We start from the raw sequence: 18,967 nt of genomic DNA, 5'->3' as shown, positions 1-18,967 counted from the left end.
GGCAAGTATGATATTTCTCGAAACATTGTCCGAGATGTAAGGGTGCTAAGTATTCAGCACACACAAAGCCACTCTCGCTTCTTTTTTTACCACCTGAGCAAACTTTACACGGACGTCGTACATATCTGTTTGTGTTCCCTGATCCAGACTTTGTATTTCTTCATATCACCTGAAAGTCTCTGAAGGAAACCAGATTCTGGTGTGCGAGGTGTAGGAACAAGTACACAAGTACTTGAAGTATTTGAATCAGAAGTACTAGAAGTATAATTTGATACATCTTGAGTATTTGCGAATTCTTCGATCCAAGAACGTTCAACAGCATGTAACTTTTTTTTATATTTTATAATGTTGCCATTCAATTCAATATATAATTTAAATACATTAAACATTACGCAATTTAAAATAAACAATACTATCTTCTTTGTCCACTTCACCGTTTTTCTCATGATGGAATAACATTATAAATATCGATTAGCCAAATCTACAGCCATCGTATATTTGTTATAGTCTATGACGAATGCGGTTTTACAATTTTTTATTTCGTTTTCCAGTGTATTTTATTCGTTTTTGTCGATGTGTAAGACACCCATACCAGCAAAAAAAGTCCGCATTATCGCGGGGGCGGCGCTCAATGTGTTAACACCAATATTTGAAACGAGACCTAATTTAATAAATGATCCGTTACCTCCCCTGACGGTTCTAAACAACCTAAGCGTACACTACAGAAACTCCGAATAACAGAAGTAAAAAAGAAAAAAATCTTATTAAGGACCAGGAAAAACACCTTAACATATTTTCATTGTTGGAGCGTTGCCAGTTTTACTGGAAATCAGTGATATTATAGGAATTTTAATGATCAACTACATCTGGGGCAATTTTTAGATATAGCCTTAACACTCGAAAAATGTTTGTCATATTAAGTTAGGCTCTGGAGTTACTGATTTTCGGGTAAATGGCTTGTCGAGGCAATAGTTGAAAAATGCGAATACAAAAGTCAGATCCGTATTTAAAATAACGAATCTGAAGATGAGAGAGAGAAAGCAGAAATTTGAAGCGTCGGAGAATCGTTTTAATGGTATATTATGCAAAATAAAGTACTGCCATGACAAAGCGATTTGAGTTTTTTTTATATCTTTTTTTAACAATAGCACAATCATCAAAACAAATTTGACGAATTTTAATTTGTTTCCAAAATTACTCCAAACAAAATGGTCAATATAATCGTTCAAAATTTTTTCGACATAATCAATACTCCTTTTTCAATAATAAGGATAATGTCTATAGAGACAGCATGATACTGGGGCACCCCGTGTACTGAGATTTTAACATGTTTGTTTTTTCTTAGATTCCTGTTGGCCGGATTAGCGCTCGGTTCGATTGTGGTATTCCATATCGACTTCAACAGGTGGCATCACGAGTTCCAGCAAAGATATTGATGGAAACGCCCTAGTAATGGTTATAAGAGGAGATTTTTCGTAAAGAGGAATCAAATATTTTTATTGATTGACTATTGATGACATCCAGGTTATCGCTTGTTAACATTCCATATTTTTTGTTACCTATAGTTTCGCGGGATTGTTAGGAATTCGCGGGATAAATTAGGCTGGTGCATGGTAGTTGTACCATGTGTATAACTAAGAAAAGCTGCTGATCGCATCTCCAAAACGATTCGTTGTAAGGGTTGTGGACAACTAATATATGAACTAAATGGACTGTAATAGATTAAAATTAATTTGAATTCGATACAACTGGGTTTATATTCCAATCTTGGCTTAAAAACTAATATAACAATAATATGTGGAAATTAGTACTCTGTACCTTAATTTAATTTTTCATATCCGATTTAGTTCATGTAATTTTTCCCGAATTTTTGATACTGAGGATCAGTTCTTCAATATCCAGATAGGGAACGACAACTGTCAGTTAACAACTAACTCACAGATGTTTTTTAAAATAAAGTTAAAGCTTAGCCAATAGTTGAAGTAAGAATATCTATCTGAAGGACGTCCGCCATGAAGAGACACTTTGACTGGTGGTTAACTTTAACTATAAGTTATTTCCCATGCAGTTTAGCAGGACATTTAAGAACCGGCTCTAAAAGTTTTGGATATGCGGCCAGAGACCTTTTCTTGATTTTTTTGTGCAATGTCTTATTAGTTTTATTTCATAGAGAATTGTTGGCTTCGATACTTAACTTGAGCGTCGTTAGAATACATTTTAGATAATTTTTGTATTTTGAATTGTTATTTCTTAAAATTGCTTCAATTGCCCTTATATAAGTATATTATTTAGGAAGTATCGTAACAAGCACAGTCAAAATGAACGAAATGGTTTCACGAGTGATGCTTACAACACGATTTACCGTCCTACATAATATGCTATGACCACGCTTATCAGGCATATCGCACAGAGTCATCCAACTATTTGGTGCAGTATTAAATATTTATGTAAGTTTTTCAAACAGCTAAAAAATAACAGTAGTATTAACAAATATTTGGATGACTGCACTTATACCGTAAAACTCATATTATATAACTAGTATGTTGATTACGTAAAAACTATAACCAGAAAAAACTGAAGGTTTGGTACTACGTACAGATGGATCAAAGTTAACGCCGATTAAGATGAATAAATTGATACTGATCAAAAACAGCATATTGCTGTCCCAAAAAGATCCATAAAGTATACGGACGCTTAAAGGTATATTCAAGCGCGGTTTGGACAATTCTATTACTCACACATTTTCTAATTGCACTTATGCTTCTTAGCAGTTTTCCATGTTTTTCTGCAGAATTTTAGCTGTACGGATTTCACATTCACCCAGCTTTTTGGCGCTGATTCTTCCAATGCGTAGCCACGTGGCTTTAGTGCTCTTTCAACTCCACAACCTTTTTCTTATCCACTTTCCAAGTTCCTGTTTTTTCTTCAAGCTTTTAAATCAGTTTTGCGAATTTGAGCCTTTTAATGTTCATTCCGCTGCCTTTAGTTTCATGATTACCAATGGAAGCATTTAAACCATGTTCCTTCAATCTATATAGGGCGGTCAGTTGTTTTTCAAATTTAACAATAAGTTCCAAGACATTTTGCAAATAATTGTTTTTTCTACGTAACACTGGAAAATGGTGGATGGAATTTTATCATTTGGATTCAATTTTAGTTTTAAATAGGTTTAGATTTTTTCCTTAATGACACAACCTTGGTAAGTTTGGCACACATGAATCAAGGCCACGTTTTAAAAACAGAAACGTCAAACTCTTTGCGGCTGTTAGAACATAATGAATCATTCGGAAAATTAGGCTTATTTGGTCGTTTGTGTGCCAAATTAGCGACTATAATATATTTAATTATATTAAATTATCTTTTACGACCTTTAAAGAAAGTAGAACATTCCTCTTTTATTTGCGGAAAGAAAACAGAACTATCGCTCCTTAGAAAGGAAATATCTTTCCTCCCCACTGTATGCGAATTCCGTATACATGATTTTTCTCACATGAATAAATTCTGATCAATCGACCTACTTTTTCTTGAGATGCTTATGGCATCCTTTCATCCACGTTTTCTGAGACACCCAGCATAGTGCCAAATTTTCAGTTGTCCTAATTAGAGCGTTTCTGTAATCGATTGATGCAGCGCCACACCCTGTATAATGATCGATCGTTCGACTGAGTGGGAAATATTGCCCATTCTTTATTTATTGTTGTTTCGTAATGATTTACTAATGTGCTAAACTAACGGAGACGGTTTTATTCGGCCATTTTTCACCTAACTCAAGTCGAGCCGAACGATCAAGCTGAATATGAAGTATTAATAAATTTTGTTCCCATGGTTGTTTAGTTATTATTATTATTATTTGCTGTAGTGATCGTAGTAAAAAATTCAATTTCCCCTTTAAAATGTCCACATAAAAAATTATAAAACAAAATATGTAGGAATTATTGCTTTTAGTATTCAAAAGGCTCATTTAAGGAATAGCCTATACATACTTATTAATAATAAAGGAATAATTTTTAAAACTTAGTCGTTAAGGATTTTTACAGCTATTCAAACCAAAAGTCAATCAAAGTTGGTCTTTTTGTAAGTTCGAGCACGTTCGAGAGTAGATTTTGCTTCAGCTTACAGCACTTCTGTGCCAGCAATTGTTAATCCAATTTTGGCGCACTTTTTTGGACACCGTATGTTCGCCAGTAAGTTGTTGCCTCCACAAAACCCTTACTTTTACTTTTTATTTTCTCAACAATCAGTCGGAATTGATTTGTTATACATTTACAAGTATTTAATATTCTTCCTGACTCTAACATACCTGTAATAACAACGTTCTATAAAAACCATTTTAAAAAATGATTGACATCAAGCCCTACTATCTAAATGTTCGGACGAACCATATTTTTTATTCAAAGATTTATTTCTTAATGCCATTCAAAGATTCTTGAAAACCCACTTATACATTATTGTGGAAAAATGTATTTTAAACCATTATGTGATAACATTTTTAATTATTTTTAATTTGTTGCACCTGTAAAATTATAATTTAACTTATTTGGCATATTTTATTGGCAACTTAATGTTCGGGCAAGGTTACGTAAATGCAAGAAATCCTTGAAGCGCTAAATAAATTGAACTGTTTCAAGTCATCACTAATTGAAATTTAAGTAATGGGGTTTGCACCTAAACCCATTGATGGATTAGGAGTGAGTTTCACTTTTATTCGAGGTTTTTTAAAAATACATCACCTTTCATGTCTTAAAATTTCTTAGTGAACATCGTGTAGAACACAAAAAGAGTAATTTCAGCTCCAACTCTCTGTACCATAGAAATGATTTTATCTTCACTCAATGGTCATTGTTGAGTGGTATCAATTTGACTGATGTCTGGTATTAGTAAACACGTAGTAGTAGTATGGGGACGACTTAGTATCGCCAAAAACGGTTCTGTAACATCCGATGTATCCAAGCATTAGAACTGCCCCCGGATTCTAAAATATCACTAAAATCCGATTAGAAATTAGAGTAGTCTCCGATAAAATTATACTCCCTTGTGTACTAAATTATCAGATCTTAATTTTATTCTTTTTTCAGAAATTAGAGGAAATTCCTAAGTTTTTGCTAACTTTAAATGATCAACGCTGAGTGTAGGACTTGTGGTGTGGTGTGAGTTGTGGTATGATCACAAGTATAATTTTTTTACAAGTAGTCGAGAAATTGCGAAAAGCTAGTGAGTACCTCCACCTCAAGTACTAATTCTTTCGTCAACTGAAAGTAAAATGCTCCTTAATTACATTCTCATCTTACCTCTACTAGCCTGAATTAACTTAAACGAACACGAACCAGATCTTAAGCACACAACTTGTACAGAGAGCTAAAAGTACGTAAAGTTCAAAAGACTAAGCTCAAGAAAAAATGTCGATTGTGTAAGGTGTTCTGAAAATTGGTAAATATAATGATACCAATGCTACATCTTATGCAACACACTGTTTCCTAACTCGGTAGAGAACTCATTTAGCTACCGAATATGAACATAAATCCGTTTAAGAAAAAGGCCTTCTGCTTCCTGGATACGGCTCTCTCTTGTTCAAACCCAAGCAAAGGTGATGGACTTTAATTTTATTTACTTTCCATGGTGTCAAAATATACCTTGCTCTTCATTAATGAATTTCGAACGTTAAAAACCTTTTCATCATAAATCTATTTGTCTGTAAAAGTTTTGTGGAAACAAAACAAACGTCTGTTTGAGTTGTTTATGTCGTGCAGGCGCATATATACGGTGCTCACAAACATTCCCTCCAGCATTTGTATTATATACTGCAATCTGTCCAAAGAAATCAAACTTATAAACGTGTAAATAAGATAAGAAACGTCGTGTCTCCTTTTTGTGGGACAATATAGGATATAGGCTTATAAGCAATGGGATATGTCTTAAAGCGTTTGACTTTATGCCTCTTGCACTGGACAAGTTAATTGAAAACCTCCTGAGTTAGAGCTGTTAGTCTGGTTTGTGACACTTGTAAATAGTTTCCTAATCAGTGTCACATTCGAGACAAAATGTCGCTCCCGTAGGAATTGTAAATTAACCGCACAGTGCAACTAGACGGTATTTTTTACCTACAATTCAAAATGTACTTAATTGTAAGATTACTGTATGTTTGATGTTAGCAATAACATTATGTTCATGGTTTGTATACACAATATCAATAAATGTGTTTTGTTCCTATTTTGTTGTTTTAATATACAGGGTGTACATAAAATATGGAGTAAATTTATTTTCTTGGTCTGAAATTAAAATAATAAAAAATCTTGGACCACCCCTCTTCTTATTGTTATTACTTATTAAGTATAATGTTTCGTTAAAATTTATTTTATCGTTACCGCAAAGAAAAATATGTTTTTGAAAATATATCAAAAAATATGTTATGCAACATAGTAAAAAAGTTTACGTCCTGATATAAAAAAGTGCGCCCTTCCATATAAAGTAATCAAAAACAGGGGTTATCATTAAAAAAAAATTAACACTGACGTCACATCTGGAACAACAATGACGTCATGGCTAATGTTATCCAACCAAAATATGTGGAATTGTAAACTAAAGTCACCATGTCCAAGCATTTTATATTATTTTAATTCCAGACCAAGAAAATGAATTTATTTCATATTTTATGTACACCCTGCATATTGCAGCACTGCATTAATCGCACTGCAATATATTACCTTCCATCATCAAATATAAATTGTTTTGAGACCAATATCGCGTATTGTTCCGGTTGAAGAGTCCGAAATTAATAAACCTGCTCTCATCAGAAAATAATATTATGGAAGGAAATCGTGGGTTTAAGTTCAAATTTTCAATAAACCAGTTGCGATATTCTAATTTGATGATCTTCTAGATATACATAAATGCTGGTGTAGTTGATATTTGTATGATTGGTATTTAGGTTTCTTCAAAATTTGACATTTTGACGAATAGCTAATCTCACAAACTGATGTACTTGGATTACCTTTTATCATAGTTAAAACATCGATTTCTTTGTCTTCACTGATAATAAAGTTTTCTTTTTCATTAGCATTTCCCGTTTTCATTTTAATCACTAATTTTTTAAAATATGTAGTTTCGGCCTGGATGGTTTCTAAGTGGAAACCTTTTCGCATAAAGTCGCGCAGCATCAGAAGACCGTTGACGACATTCTCAAAATATTAACAGCGCATCAATTTTTTCACTTTTAGTATAATTTTGCATCTTTTTTATAATTTAATTCGCTTGCGTTTTCACCACTGTACACAATTTCTACAAATAGAAATATTTTATTCTTTTGCTTTGTCCTTTGGAAAGCGGCCATGACATATTCCAAGTCCAACATATTTTTTTCTAAATTTAAATGTTTTTAACGAATTAACGGTTCATTTCTAAATGAACATACGTTGTGTTTGGTATCAAAAAATTCAGGAAAAAATAATCTTTTAGAAAATCGCAATGAGCCACCATGTTGCCATTTGAAAAACGGAAGATAAATGGGAAATACTGTTTTTCGGTATTTAAATTGCTTGTAAAAGAAAAAGTACTCAATAAAATGGCAAATTAGTATTTTTCCCCATAATTCTGATCTAAAATTGTGCCTAATACGTATACCTCAGAGGCGTAGCTCGACATAAAAAAAAAAACAAAAAAATGTTTTTTTTAATAACGTATTTTTAGATTAAAACTGACTTCTAGGTTCCAAAAAAAATTATAGGTGTTAAGAGGGTAGGTTTTATTTTAATAAAAATGCACGCACGTGTTCTCAAACAACTTTATTCTATCATTTTCGGGAATCAAATTCCCACCATACCAAAAAATGCATCAGGGTCACTCCCGAGTGCATATGTTTATCTTTAAAAGAATTAACACATACCATTCTACCTTCGTCCCACGCTCACAACCCTCCATCATTCTCTTTACACTTATATTAGAACGGACCGATAGGTGAATCGTTTTCTGCATTTTATGTTCCAGCCAAGATGATAAACAGACTCTCTATCTTTTACGATTTTTACACTAATTTAATACAGGGCTAAACAATAAAGGGTATATTTGTGCTAGATTATGGGAAGTAGCTATAATATAGGACATTACGTTTAAAAATCGAAAGTTGAGATTATTTCCGGTTAAAACGAAAGTGCTAGGTAAACGTCATTAATGCCAATCAATCGGCTCTATTTTCATATAGCTTCCCTCCAAATTTCAACTTTCTAAGTTTAAAAACAAAAAAGCTATAAGAGCGAGCCACCTTCTTGAATCACTCGTTATATGGAAAAAAACTCGACGATTATTTATGATGCAGTTCTGACGAATATTACTAGTAATTGTTAGGATTATAACAAATATTATTATATATTCTTATTATTTATATATTGTATAAAATTTGTGCCGACACCGGCCGATAAAGTTTGTCTTAACTTCTTTATGAACTGCAAGTCTGGCAATAACTTTATATGATTACTTGGCCAGCACTATGTTAACCGATACTCTGCTTATATTCTTTTTGTTCCTCCTTTTTTTTGTTGTTTTGAAGTCGATCATCTTTAAGCTTGATCTCAAAAACTTGTTTTGTTTTTGTTCAATAAACACCTACAACTAAATTCAATGAAGGACGTTCATTTAATAGTAATCATACATAAATTTAATCGCCGATGCGTTGCCAAAACGACGGCGAGTATTTACTCGCGTCATTTAGTCGTATACTTGGTGATTATTTCTCGGATTACTTTTTACATATTCGTGCAATGCTCTACTTTATAACACCTCTCATAACATTCAAATAAATATTTCAAAATTTACGCCTGGAAGCGTTAATTGCTTTGTGACTCAAATTATTAGCTCTGAAACGGAAATATGTAAAATGTAGAATTCTTAGGAAACTATGAAGAAGTCCATTCTTTTTTTAAATCTATGGGCATCAATTAATACACCTACACAAACTCTCCAATTCTAGTTGGAAAACCCTGTAGTAAAATCCAATAAGGGCGAGGCTGAGACAAGGCATAATTGAGTGAAACATCTAATATGAGATTGAGCAGGCCAGACCGTTTTTTTTGTCGACAGACTAAACCGATGATCAATGAATCTGAATAAGTTTCTTCCAGTTTGTAAAATTTTATTACTATTTTAACAAAAACGCGAACATACTCTCCTATTAAATAGAATTTTTTTTTTTTTTCTTTTTAAGATTTTTTGCCTTTTTCCAACTTTTAAAATGTGTCTTCTGTTTCTCTTCTTCAATTTCCTTAAATTTCCTTTTATTGTATTTCTGAAACTCAGCATCGGACAGAAGTTCGTCGACCAAAGTACGTTTACGTTCTTTCTTGGTCAGTCGGTTATTGTAAAAGTCCAATGGAGCATCCATCACTTTACCAACCTAGAAATTATTTAATTAATTCTCTTTAAAATGTGTCTTTCTGTGATTAAAGACTTGAATGCCAATCACTGAATGCTAGTAGTTAAAATCTCAAAAACCATTCGTTGTAAATAAGCATAGAAATAATTTATAGTAACGAAATAATTTATATTACAAGATAACGAAACTTGAATTTAAATTCTCTTTTTCAAAGTTTTACTATGAAACAACAAAATATTTTTGAGAAACTGCTGTTCATCTCAACTGAGTTGAACAACAGATTATGGAACATATGTTTGGAGAAAAAGGAATTAGTGTAAGTACCTGGAAATATTTTGGTAAAACTTTGAGATCATTTTTCTTATAGAACCGTTTAGGATCTAAAACTGATCTCATTTGAAGAACCTCCAAGTCTTGTTTCAGCTCATCAGTCATTTCAGTTGCAGGTAATCCATACCAGTTCTTGCCCTTGGTCTTCTCTCTTTCTTTCTGTAAAAAATAGCCATAATTTACTATGTGGAGCAAGGCCATTATATCTTAGGTTATTTTTTCATTAAATTAATATGAAATATCACATTTCAGAATCATTCATTTTCAAAATACTTTACAATTACATTCATTTTCTTCTGTTCCGCCGTGTTTATCAATGATGTCCCCTCCTTTAAATTAGATTTTTTTTGTTAAATAACAATTAAAATAGTATATTCAATCTGTGGAACAAATAATTTTTACATACACTGAACAGTGAACATAATAAGTAAATTATTCGTAAAGGTGTGACTTGCCAGAAAAAACTTTTACTGATATCAGTGTAGGTGATACAATCTCTTTCAAAATATAGAAAATGAAGGCGACCTTTAACCTGCCACTAAACTGTCACTTCACATCATTGTGTTTACATGGTTGAAGTTGAAACTTATTTTCAGAATACTTTCTCATTATTTTTTAAAACATTCTGCAGAAATACGATCTTGAGAAATTTACATCACTAGCAGTTTATTATATATAAAAAATGTTTAATGAATACTAACCTTTCTTTCTTGTTGGAGTCTCTTTTTCGATATCTCATATCGTGGCACAACCTTCAGCTGCTCAAAATCTGATGTAACTATAGCCTTCTGCATTGCATTTTGCACTTGAACTTGTAATTCATGGTTCTGCCCAATATTTTTAGAAACAGTAATATCATTTTCAGGCTTTTGTTGTAAAGTTGTGAAAGTTAATCCTTCACTTTTGATAAGATCACTCCAGAAACTGGATTTTTGTTGTCGATCAGCTAGAAAAAAACTAAATAAGGAAGTATACCATTAGCATCGCTATTCTCCAACGCAAGTGAGTGGATCTGGTGACAGAGGCGGATTTTTGTCATTTTAGTTTTGGATGAATCACTAGAGTTTTTTAAAATGACTTAATTATTTTACTAAGAAAGTTGGTGACAGGTGTAACTTAAAGAGTATGATCAATTGAGACAGACTGCAAAAGTATTTGACCATATTTACAAATTGTTTCACTCAAATAGCTTTTATATTGCCACAGTTTTGGTAACCACATCACTGCAATTGGAAGTTAAATGTAAATAAAGCATAAGTAAATTGAATGCTTACTACCAGATCCTGTTTTTGGAAGCTTGGCTGAGATATTTGAACATTTTACCAGATTTGTGTTCCTTGGACTCTCATGTGTGCCAGAAGTATCAATAAAAAACATTTTAGAGAACCCTAAAACGGAAGGTAAATTCGCTTCGATGTCTTGGCCTCAAAGGCGATTGAGCAGATATGATTCAACAACGCACAGTCCAACTGCAACTGATTCCCTTTAAAATCTGTACTGCAATAATGCAAATATCTGTTACAGACTGCTTTTATAAGCAAAGCAGACTTCAACTCACCACCAGAATATTGAGAATACGAAAAACAGAATGAGAAATTTATGTTTGAAGATTAGATTTTTCAATTCGAATTCAAACAAGTTTTTCAGATTCAATTTTAGGTTAGGAGTTCTATTAAGTTAGGTTATAATTGCAATGCTCACAATGAGCTGAAAAAAGATGGCAGAGTCGGGGTTATGTGCACGTGTGTTTACCGATTGAGATGTCGGTAATAGTGTAGCGTGCACCTAGAGTGAACGGGGGAGAGCGTTACAGTTCCTGGTGGACACGCAGCAAGGATCAGTATTCAACCCGACAGAGAAACTGATCCAGTAGATTAAATACGCACTTTTCTTACTAAACTACTTTATTTTGCACAGAGTTAAGGCTTGTACTAATTATCACAGCTTGGTATCATTAATACTAAAGGTGATGTTGTGATACTTTATCTCGAGAGAGTTCAGGGCAGAAAGAGAGCTTTTTCGGGGGTTGCTTTCTCTTTTAATGCTAACAACCCTTTTTGTTCGTCCTCCGTTGTCACCCGTGAAGTGAGACTTTCCTGACAGTGTCACTTGATGGTGCAGGTTCTTGGAGTGGACGATCTCTCGAGTGATGCACTACAGTAGCATCGTTAGTCACAGTTCTGTCCGCTATTTTTGGCAAATTAAGCACCAATGCGAGCATTACTACCAAATTTGCAATGTATTCACAGGAGGTAGAGTATATACCAGTTTTACATTTGAATCAACATGACTCGTGAACACAGACAACATAGGTTGGTGCGGACATGCGTACTAAGATGCAACTACTACTTTCCTGACGGGTAACCCTAGTGTAATCAAGCCCGACTATGCAATGTGCCGAACTGCCAAATACAACACAGGGAGTTTAGACCCACTGTATAGGCCTGTAACGTAATTTGGCATATGATAATTAAAATGTATGCTTTTCCGAAATCGGTCGCCATCTCGTGCTCTTTTTGGATGTCCGACTTCACCTTTTCTTATATACATATTTAATTATGCACTCAGTGCCCAATGATGATTCATCCTTATACTCTCGGAGATGAATATATGAGGTAAATCGAAAAATATGCGTACAAAGATCTTGAAAGTCTCCTGAAACATATTAACCATTTAAGCAACAAACGTTGAAAAGAGACTAACAAAAAGAAGTAAAATATATAAAACTGTATTGGCAATAATTGTATACATCTGGAATCTTAAACAAGCTTTTCTTAGCAGTACAAATATGTAATATATCACTGGGACAGTTCTAATACTTAACTTATAAAAATATTTAAGTACATATTGTTTGACCTTATAATAACATATACCCATTGGCGGAAAAATTACAATTATCATTAAGAGTTTAATAGGGAGGTCTAAAGGTGAAAACGATTATTAGAAATGGTCAGATAATCACATGTATAAAATTTCAGAAACATCAAATAAATGAGAAAACTCCAAAAGAACAAGAAACATTCTCATAAACACATGAAGCGCTGTCGCAGCGGTGTGACGTCACAATGCGTAATCAGGCAGCACGCCACACGATTAATTCGGGGTAGATGAGAAATTTGACTTTTACCTATTTATTCTTTTATAATTATTTGTTAAATTGTTTAATGTTTGTGCAGAAATGGTAAAAAATCTTGAAAAGGTATCGTTACGAGTTACAAACGAAACAGTATTAATAGCGACGCAATACCGGGCGTACCCTTAAAAGTATTTAGAGAAAGAGAAAGAGAGAATATTGTATTTAGATTTGTGATAAACCTGAAGAATAGACAATGATAGTCAAAGATTACTTACTTCAAGTTCAGTACTTAAGAAACTTTAAGGGCTTTCCAGAAAAAACTGATATCATGTTTAGGCAATTTTCTCTTATTTCAACATATACGGGGTGGTCATTCATTGATTTTATAGGGCAAAAGGTGAAAAATAGAAAAATAACAAGAAGGGTTTTACTAACTCGATTTTTGGGCTTAGTCTATTGGTTGAAACAGAATCGAGCTATCTTCATTTATTTCCGATAGAGAGATTGAGAAAAATTGGTAATTTTCGATTCTGAGCTGTACTTCATCTATTATTACTTGATAATGAATTTAATTAAAAATAACATGGGGGCATGTAAAAAACCAACTCCGTGCACTTGAAAACTAATTTGAAGCAAAATCGTGCAAAACTATTGGCCTGAGAATAGAAAGTGAATAGGGTGTGCCCGAAAAATTAGAAAGCTATGCAGAAGGCGTTTAAGGTCACCAAGAATGTAGAGACGCTGGAAATTTAGGTAATTTCATGGGAAAATAAACAGCATATCCGCTCCTATGAACGTGAATAATTGGGTACTTTTAAGCTCTCAACAAAAAAGCACTTTGTTGTTATGTCAAACAAGTAATTTAAAAAAATTAATTGGTTTGCGTCATAAGGTCTCCAAATAGTATACCAAATATTTAGTACTACTGAAAATCTTGTATTGCATGCCTTATGTCCCATAAATGTCTGGTGGATGACTAGTTAACATTTGTTTTCACGTGAGCGTTTTGCCATAAATTGCCTATGTCTGCATATAATGCGATACGCTGTGTGACTTCAAAACGCTAAGTTTCCGCAGGGTATCGTTTGTCAACCTCGTTACTTTTGACATATTTAATTTCGATTTATTTCGAAAGTAAGAGCGTTTTCAGCGTTTTAATGCCTAGTAGATGATTGTTTGATTTCTGAATTAGAATTTTCTACAATAAGTAAAAAATAGCGAACCTGCCTGTTCTTTTACCATTAAGATTCATTGCACTGAACGTAGTTGGCAGGGAATAGTCCATATTTCCCTTTGCATAGACCCCTCCACCATCCCTCATCAATCTAAGAAAAAATTAAACTTTTATATAAATTATAGTAAAATATAAATACTACTTGCCTTCTCTATATGAGTAATCAGATTATCAGGATCGAAGGAAATTTCGTCATCGGCAGCCGCCTGATAGTCGTACAAAGCTACTGCCGTAATCCCAGTATCAACTATTTCATCTTGAGTGAAATATTCTATCTCTCCTTGCTCGGCTGTAGGCGATTGTTGTTGAACAACTGATGCAGATGCAGCCTGACTGTGCTCCTAGAATTATATAGATTCAAGAAATTTATGCAAACCCCAAAAATTTAAAACAATACCTTAATTGGTGGCTGCACATCTTCATACGTGTCATAGACGTTTTCTTGCGCACTACTTTCAATTACATTAGGTTCTTCAACAACATCATCTTGTTTCTGCCTTTGTAACTGTTTCAACAATTCTAGTTCCTCTTTTATTGCACTATTTGAACCAGATAAGCTTTCTGCTGCGCCATTTTGAGCACTTGCAAACTGAGCAAACTTATTTGGATTTATTTTTTGAGGCGCATTTCGATCACCACCTACCGCCGGTTCTTTAACAACGAACTCATATGAATACTTTGAAGGCATCAAAAAGTTCATATCACTTACCACTGGCTGCTTGTTGTTGGGTTAAAAACGCGATTTTTGAAGAATCCAACTGTTTAGGTGCTGAAGAGTATTTTTCTGGGCTTGCCGACCCAGAACTGTCCTGACTACTTTGCGAAAATATCGCGGCTTTTGCATGTATAGTCTTCCTTGGAGCTGGTGAGCTGGTTTGGGAATTCGTTTGACTGTCCTGTGAGCTCTGAATGCTCTGGAATTATAAAACGATGTCCTATTGAAATATTATTGAAACGATAAGGTTCTGTAAAATTAGAAAAATAGCTATTTTAATTAAAAAAAAAAATATATATAATGCCTTTATCTAAAATTCAAACATATTTTTTCAAAATATTGGTTGAACCTGTTCCAGTTTTTTCCGTTGTTGACTGTCAGTTTATATTAAAAATAATTTATAAGTACCTTCTATAAAATTGCACAGTTTAATTTTGTTTGAAAAACAAAATGAAAGCAAAATTTTAAAGTACAACTTAGAAACACCAGACGTCCCGTCAGTTAAAAGTCCATTCGACCATAGGACCATAGGATAGGGTATTAGAATCAAAGGACTTAAAATTAGGAAGTCAGTCCCAATGATATTCAAGATGGGTTCTAAATCTGCACAAAATATTAATAAACACATAAGCGGGACACGCACAAACGACACCCACCTATCTTCATTAATAAATGAGAGACTTAGCAAAAGTTTTCAAAATGGGGTACAGCAATACCGAAACTACTTAAATAGATAAGATACACTAATTGACCTAATACAAAAGTCAAAATTTCTCACCATGCTTTCAAATTTTACCCGAAGATCTGACGGTTTAGCACTCCCAATATCAGGTTTAACTTTGGTATAATTCGTTCCTACTTTAGTGGGTTCATCAAATGCAGCGGCAGATTTATCAACTCGGTCAGTCTGAAGACCGAATTTACCCCCAAAACCAATTTTGTGATCAATTTGGCTCTCGTGCTTCTGAGGTGCTTCGTGGTGATCCCATCCAACAGCCGACTTATCCTGTCTATCAGTTTGAACGCCAAATTTTCCCCCAAAACCTTTTACGTAGTCTGAAACATACAAAATGAAACCTTATGAATCAAGGGCAACATGTTTTTACACCTTTCTGCGACTCGTGTTTTTCTACTTTTTCCACATGGTCCCATCCTACAGCAGACTTGTCTTGTCTATCAGCTTGAACGCCAAATTTTCCACCAAAACCCGCGACGTAATCCTTTTGAGAAGCGTGTTTTTCAAGCTTCTCTTTGTGATTCCAACTTAAAGCGCTCTGAAAAGAATAATTTTTATATCTAAAAAATATTACAGATTCTTTATGATATTAGTAAAAGCACCAAATCCCAATCAATTAACCAAATAGTAGTTAAAACCAACGCCAACAGAAAACAAAAAGCTGAATTAGGGTAAAAAAGACAATGTCCCAGCATCTAATTCCACATAAACAAGCCGGAAACCCCCATAGGCCCCAATATCCGTGGAGTAGACTTCTGGTTCTATCCTACCTTATCCACTCTATCCGTTTGGAGCCCAAACTTGCCACCAAAACCAGTCGAATAATCCTTTTGGGAAGCATGTTTTTGCAGTTTCTCTTTGTGGTCCCATCCAAGAGCACTCTAATTTAGACAATGAATTAACACAGAAAAATGACTTTCAATCACCACAAAACTAATTGAATCGGGAAGTGAAAGAGCAGTACAGATATCTCCACCATCATAGTTTTGAGAAAATACAAATAAACTGGTTAATGGAAAAACTGTTAATTATCGTATTTATTAACGTAAATATTTCGAAAATAATTTAAAATCTAAATAGAGTATACTATAAGAAATGTTATTAGAATTTAAAAGTGTGAAAATACAGAAAGTGTTCAATTTAAAATAAGAAAATTGGGTAATTATTCACTTTAACCTTCACCATTTTGATCCCTCTGATTTTTTTAATATGTTATTCCAGAGATTGTTTTAAACAATTTTTCTTCATACAGTGTGGAAATTTTGGATGAAACAGTCCATATAACTAAGATTCCAAACATATATGACCAAAGTCCTTGGATACTTCGTTTTTTTTTGTGGTTTTTTTCATGGTTAATTCATGTATACAGAGTAGTCCAAAAATCAGGTATGAGCACCACCTTTGTTTTTTAAATGGAAACACCTATTTCCTATTTCATTTTTGAATTCTACACAATAAAGATAAATACAATGATTTTGTAAACATTAATACATAATATAAAACACATACATTAGTAATCTGTTGATTGAAAAGTCAATTAACATTCACCTAGTATTCACACAAAATGTTCCTATATAAAATAATTTATCAATAATTTTAAATGTAATAATTTGTCAATTTATTTTTATTTCCTATTAATAGTGTCTATGGGAATTTATTTATGTATAAATGAATTTACATAGTTTATATACACCTACCTTATCTACCCGGTCACTTTGAATCCCAAATTTTCCACCAAATCCTGAAGAGTAATCCTTTTGGGATGCATGTTTCTCCACTTTACCAACATATTCATGACCCATTGCAGAAGCATCCATTCTGTCTTTTTGAACGCCAAATTTGCCTCCATAACCAAAAGATGGATTATCAAGGGCTTCATCATGCTGCTTCTTTTTCTTCAGAGCGTCAGCTTCTTCGGTTTCGCGCCTCAATTTTTCCATGCTATTTAGAAAGCAAAAAATAATATAATACAGTACTACTCACAAAAAATTAACCCAATATATTTTGACGGTATATTCTACCTTTAAAATGTAACAAAAATTTCATATCAATCATAGAACTGCAAACGCTTCATTAATAAAATATAAGGGATTAAAATTTAAGTTTATCCAAAGTTTATTCCATCTACAGTTTTTCAGATAGTAAACTCACATTTTATATCCTCAAATTTTATTAAGTTGTATCATTATCCTTTGATTTTGTGAAATTTAAGTTAATTAATCACTTAAAAAAAAATCAAACCCCCATCTTGACATTACTTGGCCACTATGTGGTTTGCTATTGTATTCTGCAGAAATAGCTAGGGCTACTTTATTCATTAAGCAAAATAGGCAGTTGCCTACAACAGAAAATTTGCGAGGGTGGCAAAAATGACAATAAATGTCACATACATAATAGGGTGATACATACATATATGTACATATATCATATAGGAATAATATAAGGATGTGACAAAAAAAATTCTATTATAGCAAGCTTCATAAGTTCTAGAATACACCAGCATAAATGGTTTGCTCATCAGTTAGAAGGGAGCTTTAAAAATAATTTGTTTGTTGATATGCATTGAGAGTAAAGGCCTTTTTAACTCTTTAAGACATAAATTTTCAAATATAAACAACCATAATATGTAAATACAAGCAGTTAATCACACACATACCACAAGAAGTAAACAAATTCAATACAACTTAAAATACAGATTAATCTTAACAAAAAAACAAGGCAGTTATTTGTATTTAAGAATCTGTAAGAGTTTTACTATTTTCACTTCTGCTAATTTAAAACTTAAAAAAAAGAAATTTATAGTTTGTTTTTTACTTTTTTTGCTATCTATATAATCAATTTACATTATGTCAAATTATTTTCCGTTATGTACTTTTGTATACGTCTTTCAAATTTTATGAATAACGAAATTGAATACCTGGCTCTACTCACTCAATAGCCCCTGCAGTTCTGCCTGATCCTTGCACAGTATTAGAGCCCCACCTCTGCTGCTCTTCGTCAACATCATTAATAAAATCTGGATCAGTTTCCCATTCATCCTCTTCAGTATTCTCATTAATATTAATCTGTTGTCCTGCTGCTGCTTTCCACATTTTGCTGTGGATATTAAAAAAGAAATTAATTTAATTATAAATACGTGCCTATCAATTGAAAAATAATCAAATTAATTCAATGGTTATGGTGATGTTGCGTTATCTGTTCCTGTTAACGCCCTATTCTTAATTCTGTGGAAATTTCAGTAGGTGTTTGGAAATAACCTCTGTTAAAGAATACCTTAATATTTCTAGCACTAACGGAGACCCAGGCAAGGTAAATTCGTTTTAAGACTGTAGTTATTAATAATTATTCTATATATTTTCTTAATTTCACCTATTTTCACTATGTTGTTAATGACAAAATCGACAAATAGTAAAATTAATATTAGGTTATGATGAGACATATCTTGCGACTGACAGTCAACGTGACATGACAATTATCCAAGGCTTCCTATAGGGCACGGGCATACGACGTCATTT

The 18,967-nt window shown here is 33.1% G+C and overlaps 3 protein-coding genes across 18 annotated transcripts in view; 1 reads left to right on the top strand and 2 right to left on the bottom strand.

Moving 5' to 3' along the window:
• Window positions 1–6,207, top strand: part of rg (rugose) — a 483,271-nt gene extending 477,064 nt beyond the window's left edge. For all 16 annotated transcript variants that reach the window (XM_066406800.1, XM_066406798.1, XM_066406795.1 and 13 more), the window contains one exon: window positions 1,346–6,207. In XM_066406800.1, the coding sequence (XP_066262897.1) occupies window positions 1,346–1,436 (91 nt within the window). In that variant the 3' untranslated portion in view covers window positions 1,437–6,207. The remainder of the gene's footprint in view (window positions 1–1,345) is intronic.
• A 2,901-nt stretch (window positions 6,208–9,108) lies between these two features.
• LOC136419772 (deoxynucleotidyltransferase terminal-interacting protein 2-like) lies at window positions 9,109–11,161 on the bottom strand. The gene is made up of 4 exons (XM_066406310.1): window positions 10,966–11,161; window positions 10,393–10,637; window positions 9,686–9,850; window positions 9,109–9,382 (listed from the first exon to the last, which is right to left on the bottom strand). The coding sequence occupies exons 1-4, from the start codon at window positions 11,066–11,068 to the stop codon at window positions 9,161–9,163; spliced, it is 735 nt and encodes a 244-aa protein (XP_066262407.1). The 5' UTR covers window positions 11,069–11,161; the 3' UTR covers window positions 9,109–9,160.
• Window positions 11,162–12,403: 1,242 nt separating this feature from the next.
• On the bottom strand, window positions 12,404–18,845 carry Cortactin (cortactin). The gene is made up of 10 exons (XM_066406840.1): window positions 18,726–18,845; window positions 18,384–18,548; window positions 17,150–17,393; window positions 16,223–16,333; window positions 15,825–15,990; window positions 15,495–15,772; window positions 14,711–14,915; window positions 14,399–14,652; window positions 14,148–14,342; window positions 12,404–14,092 (listed from the first exon to the last, which is right to left on the bottom strand). Exons 2-10 carry the CDS (start codon window positions 18,542–18,544, stop codon window positions 14,009–14,011), a joined length of 1,698 nt encoding a protein of 565 aa, XP_066262937.1. The 5' UTR covers window positions 18,545–18,548; window positions 18,726–18,845; the 3' UTR covers window positions 12,404–14,008.
• Between the last annotated feature and the right edge of the window lie 122 nt (window positions 18,846–18,967).

Source organism: Euwallacea similis, chromosome 3, assembly GCF_039881205.1.
Source record: "Euwallacea similis isolate ESF13 chromosome 3, ESF131.1, whole genome shotgun sequence".
In the NCBI taxonomy this organism is placed as follows: Eukaryota; Metazoa; Arthropoda; class Insecta; order Coleoptera; family Curculionidae; genus Euwallacea; species Euwallacea similis.
This window is presented reverse-complemented; position numbering and strand designations above follow the sequence as displayed.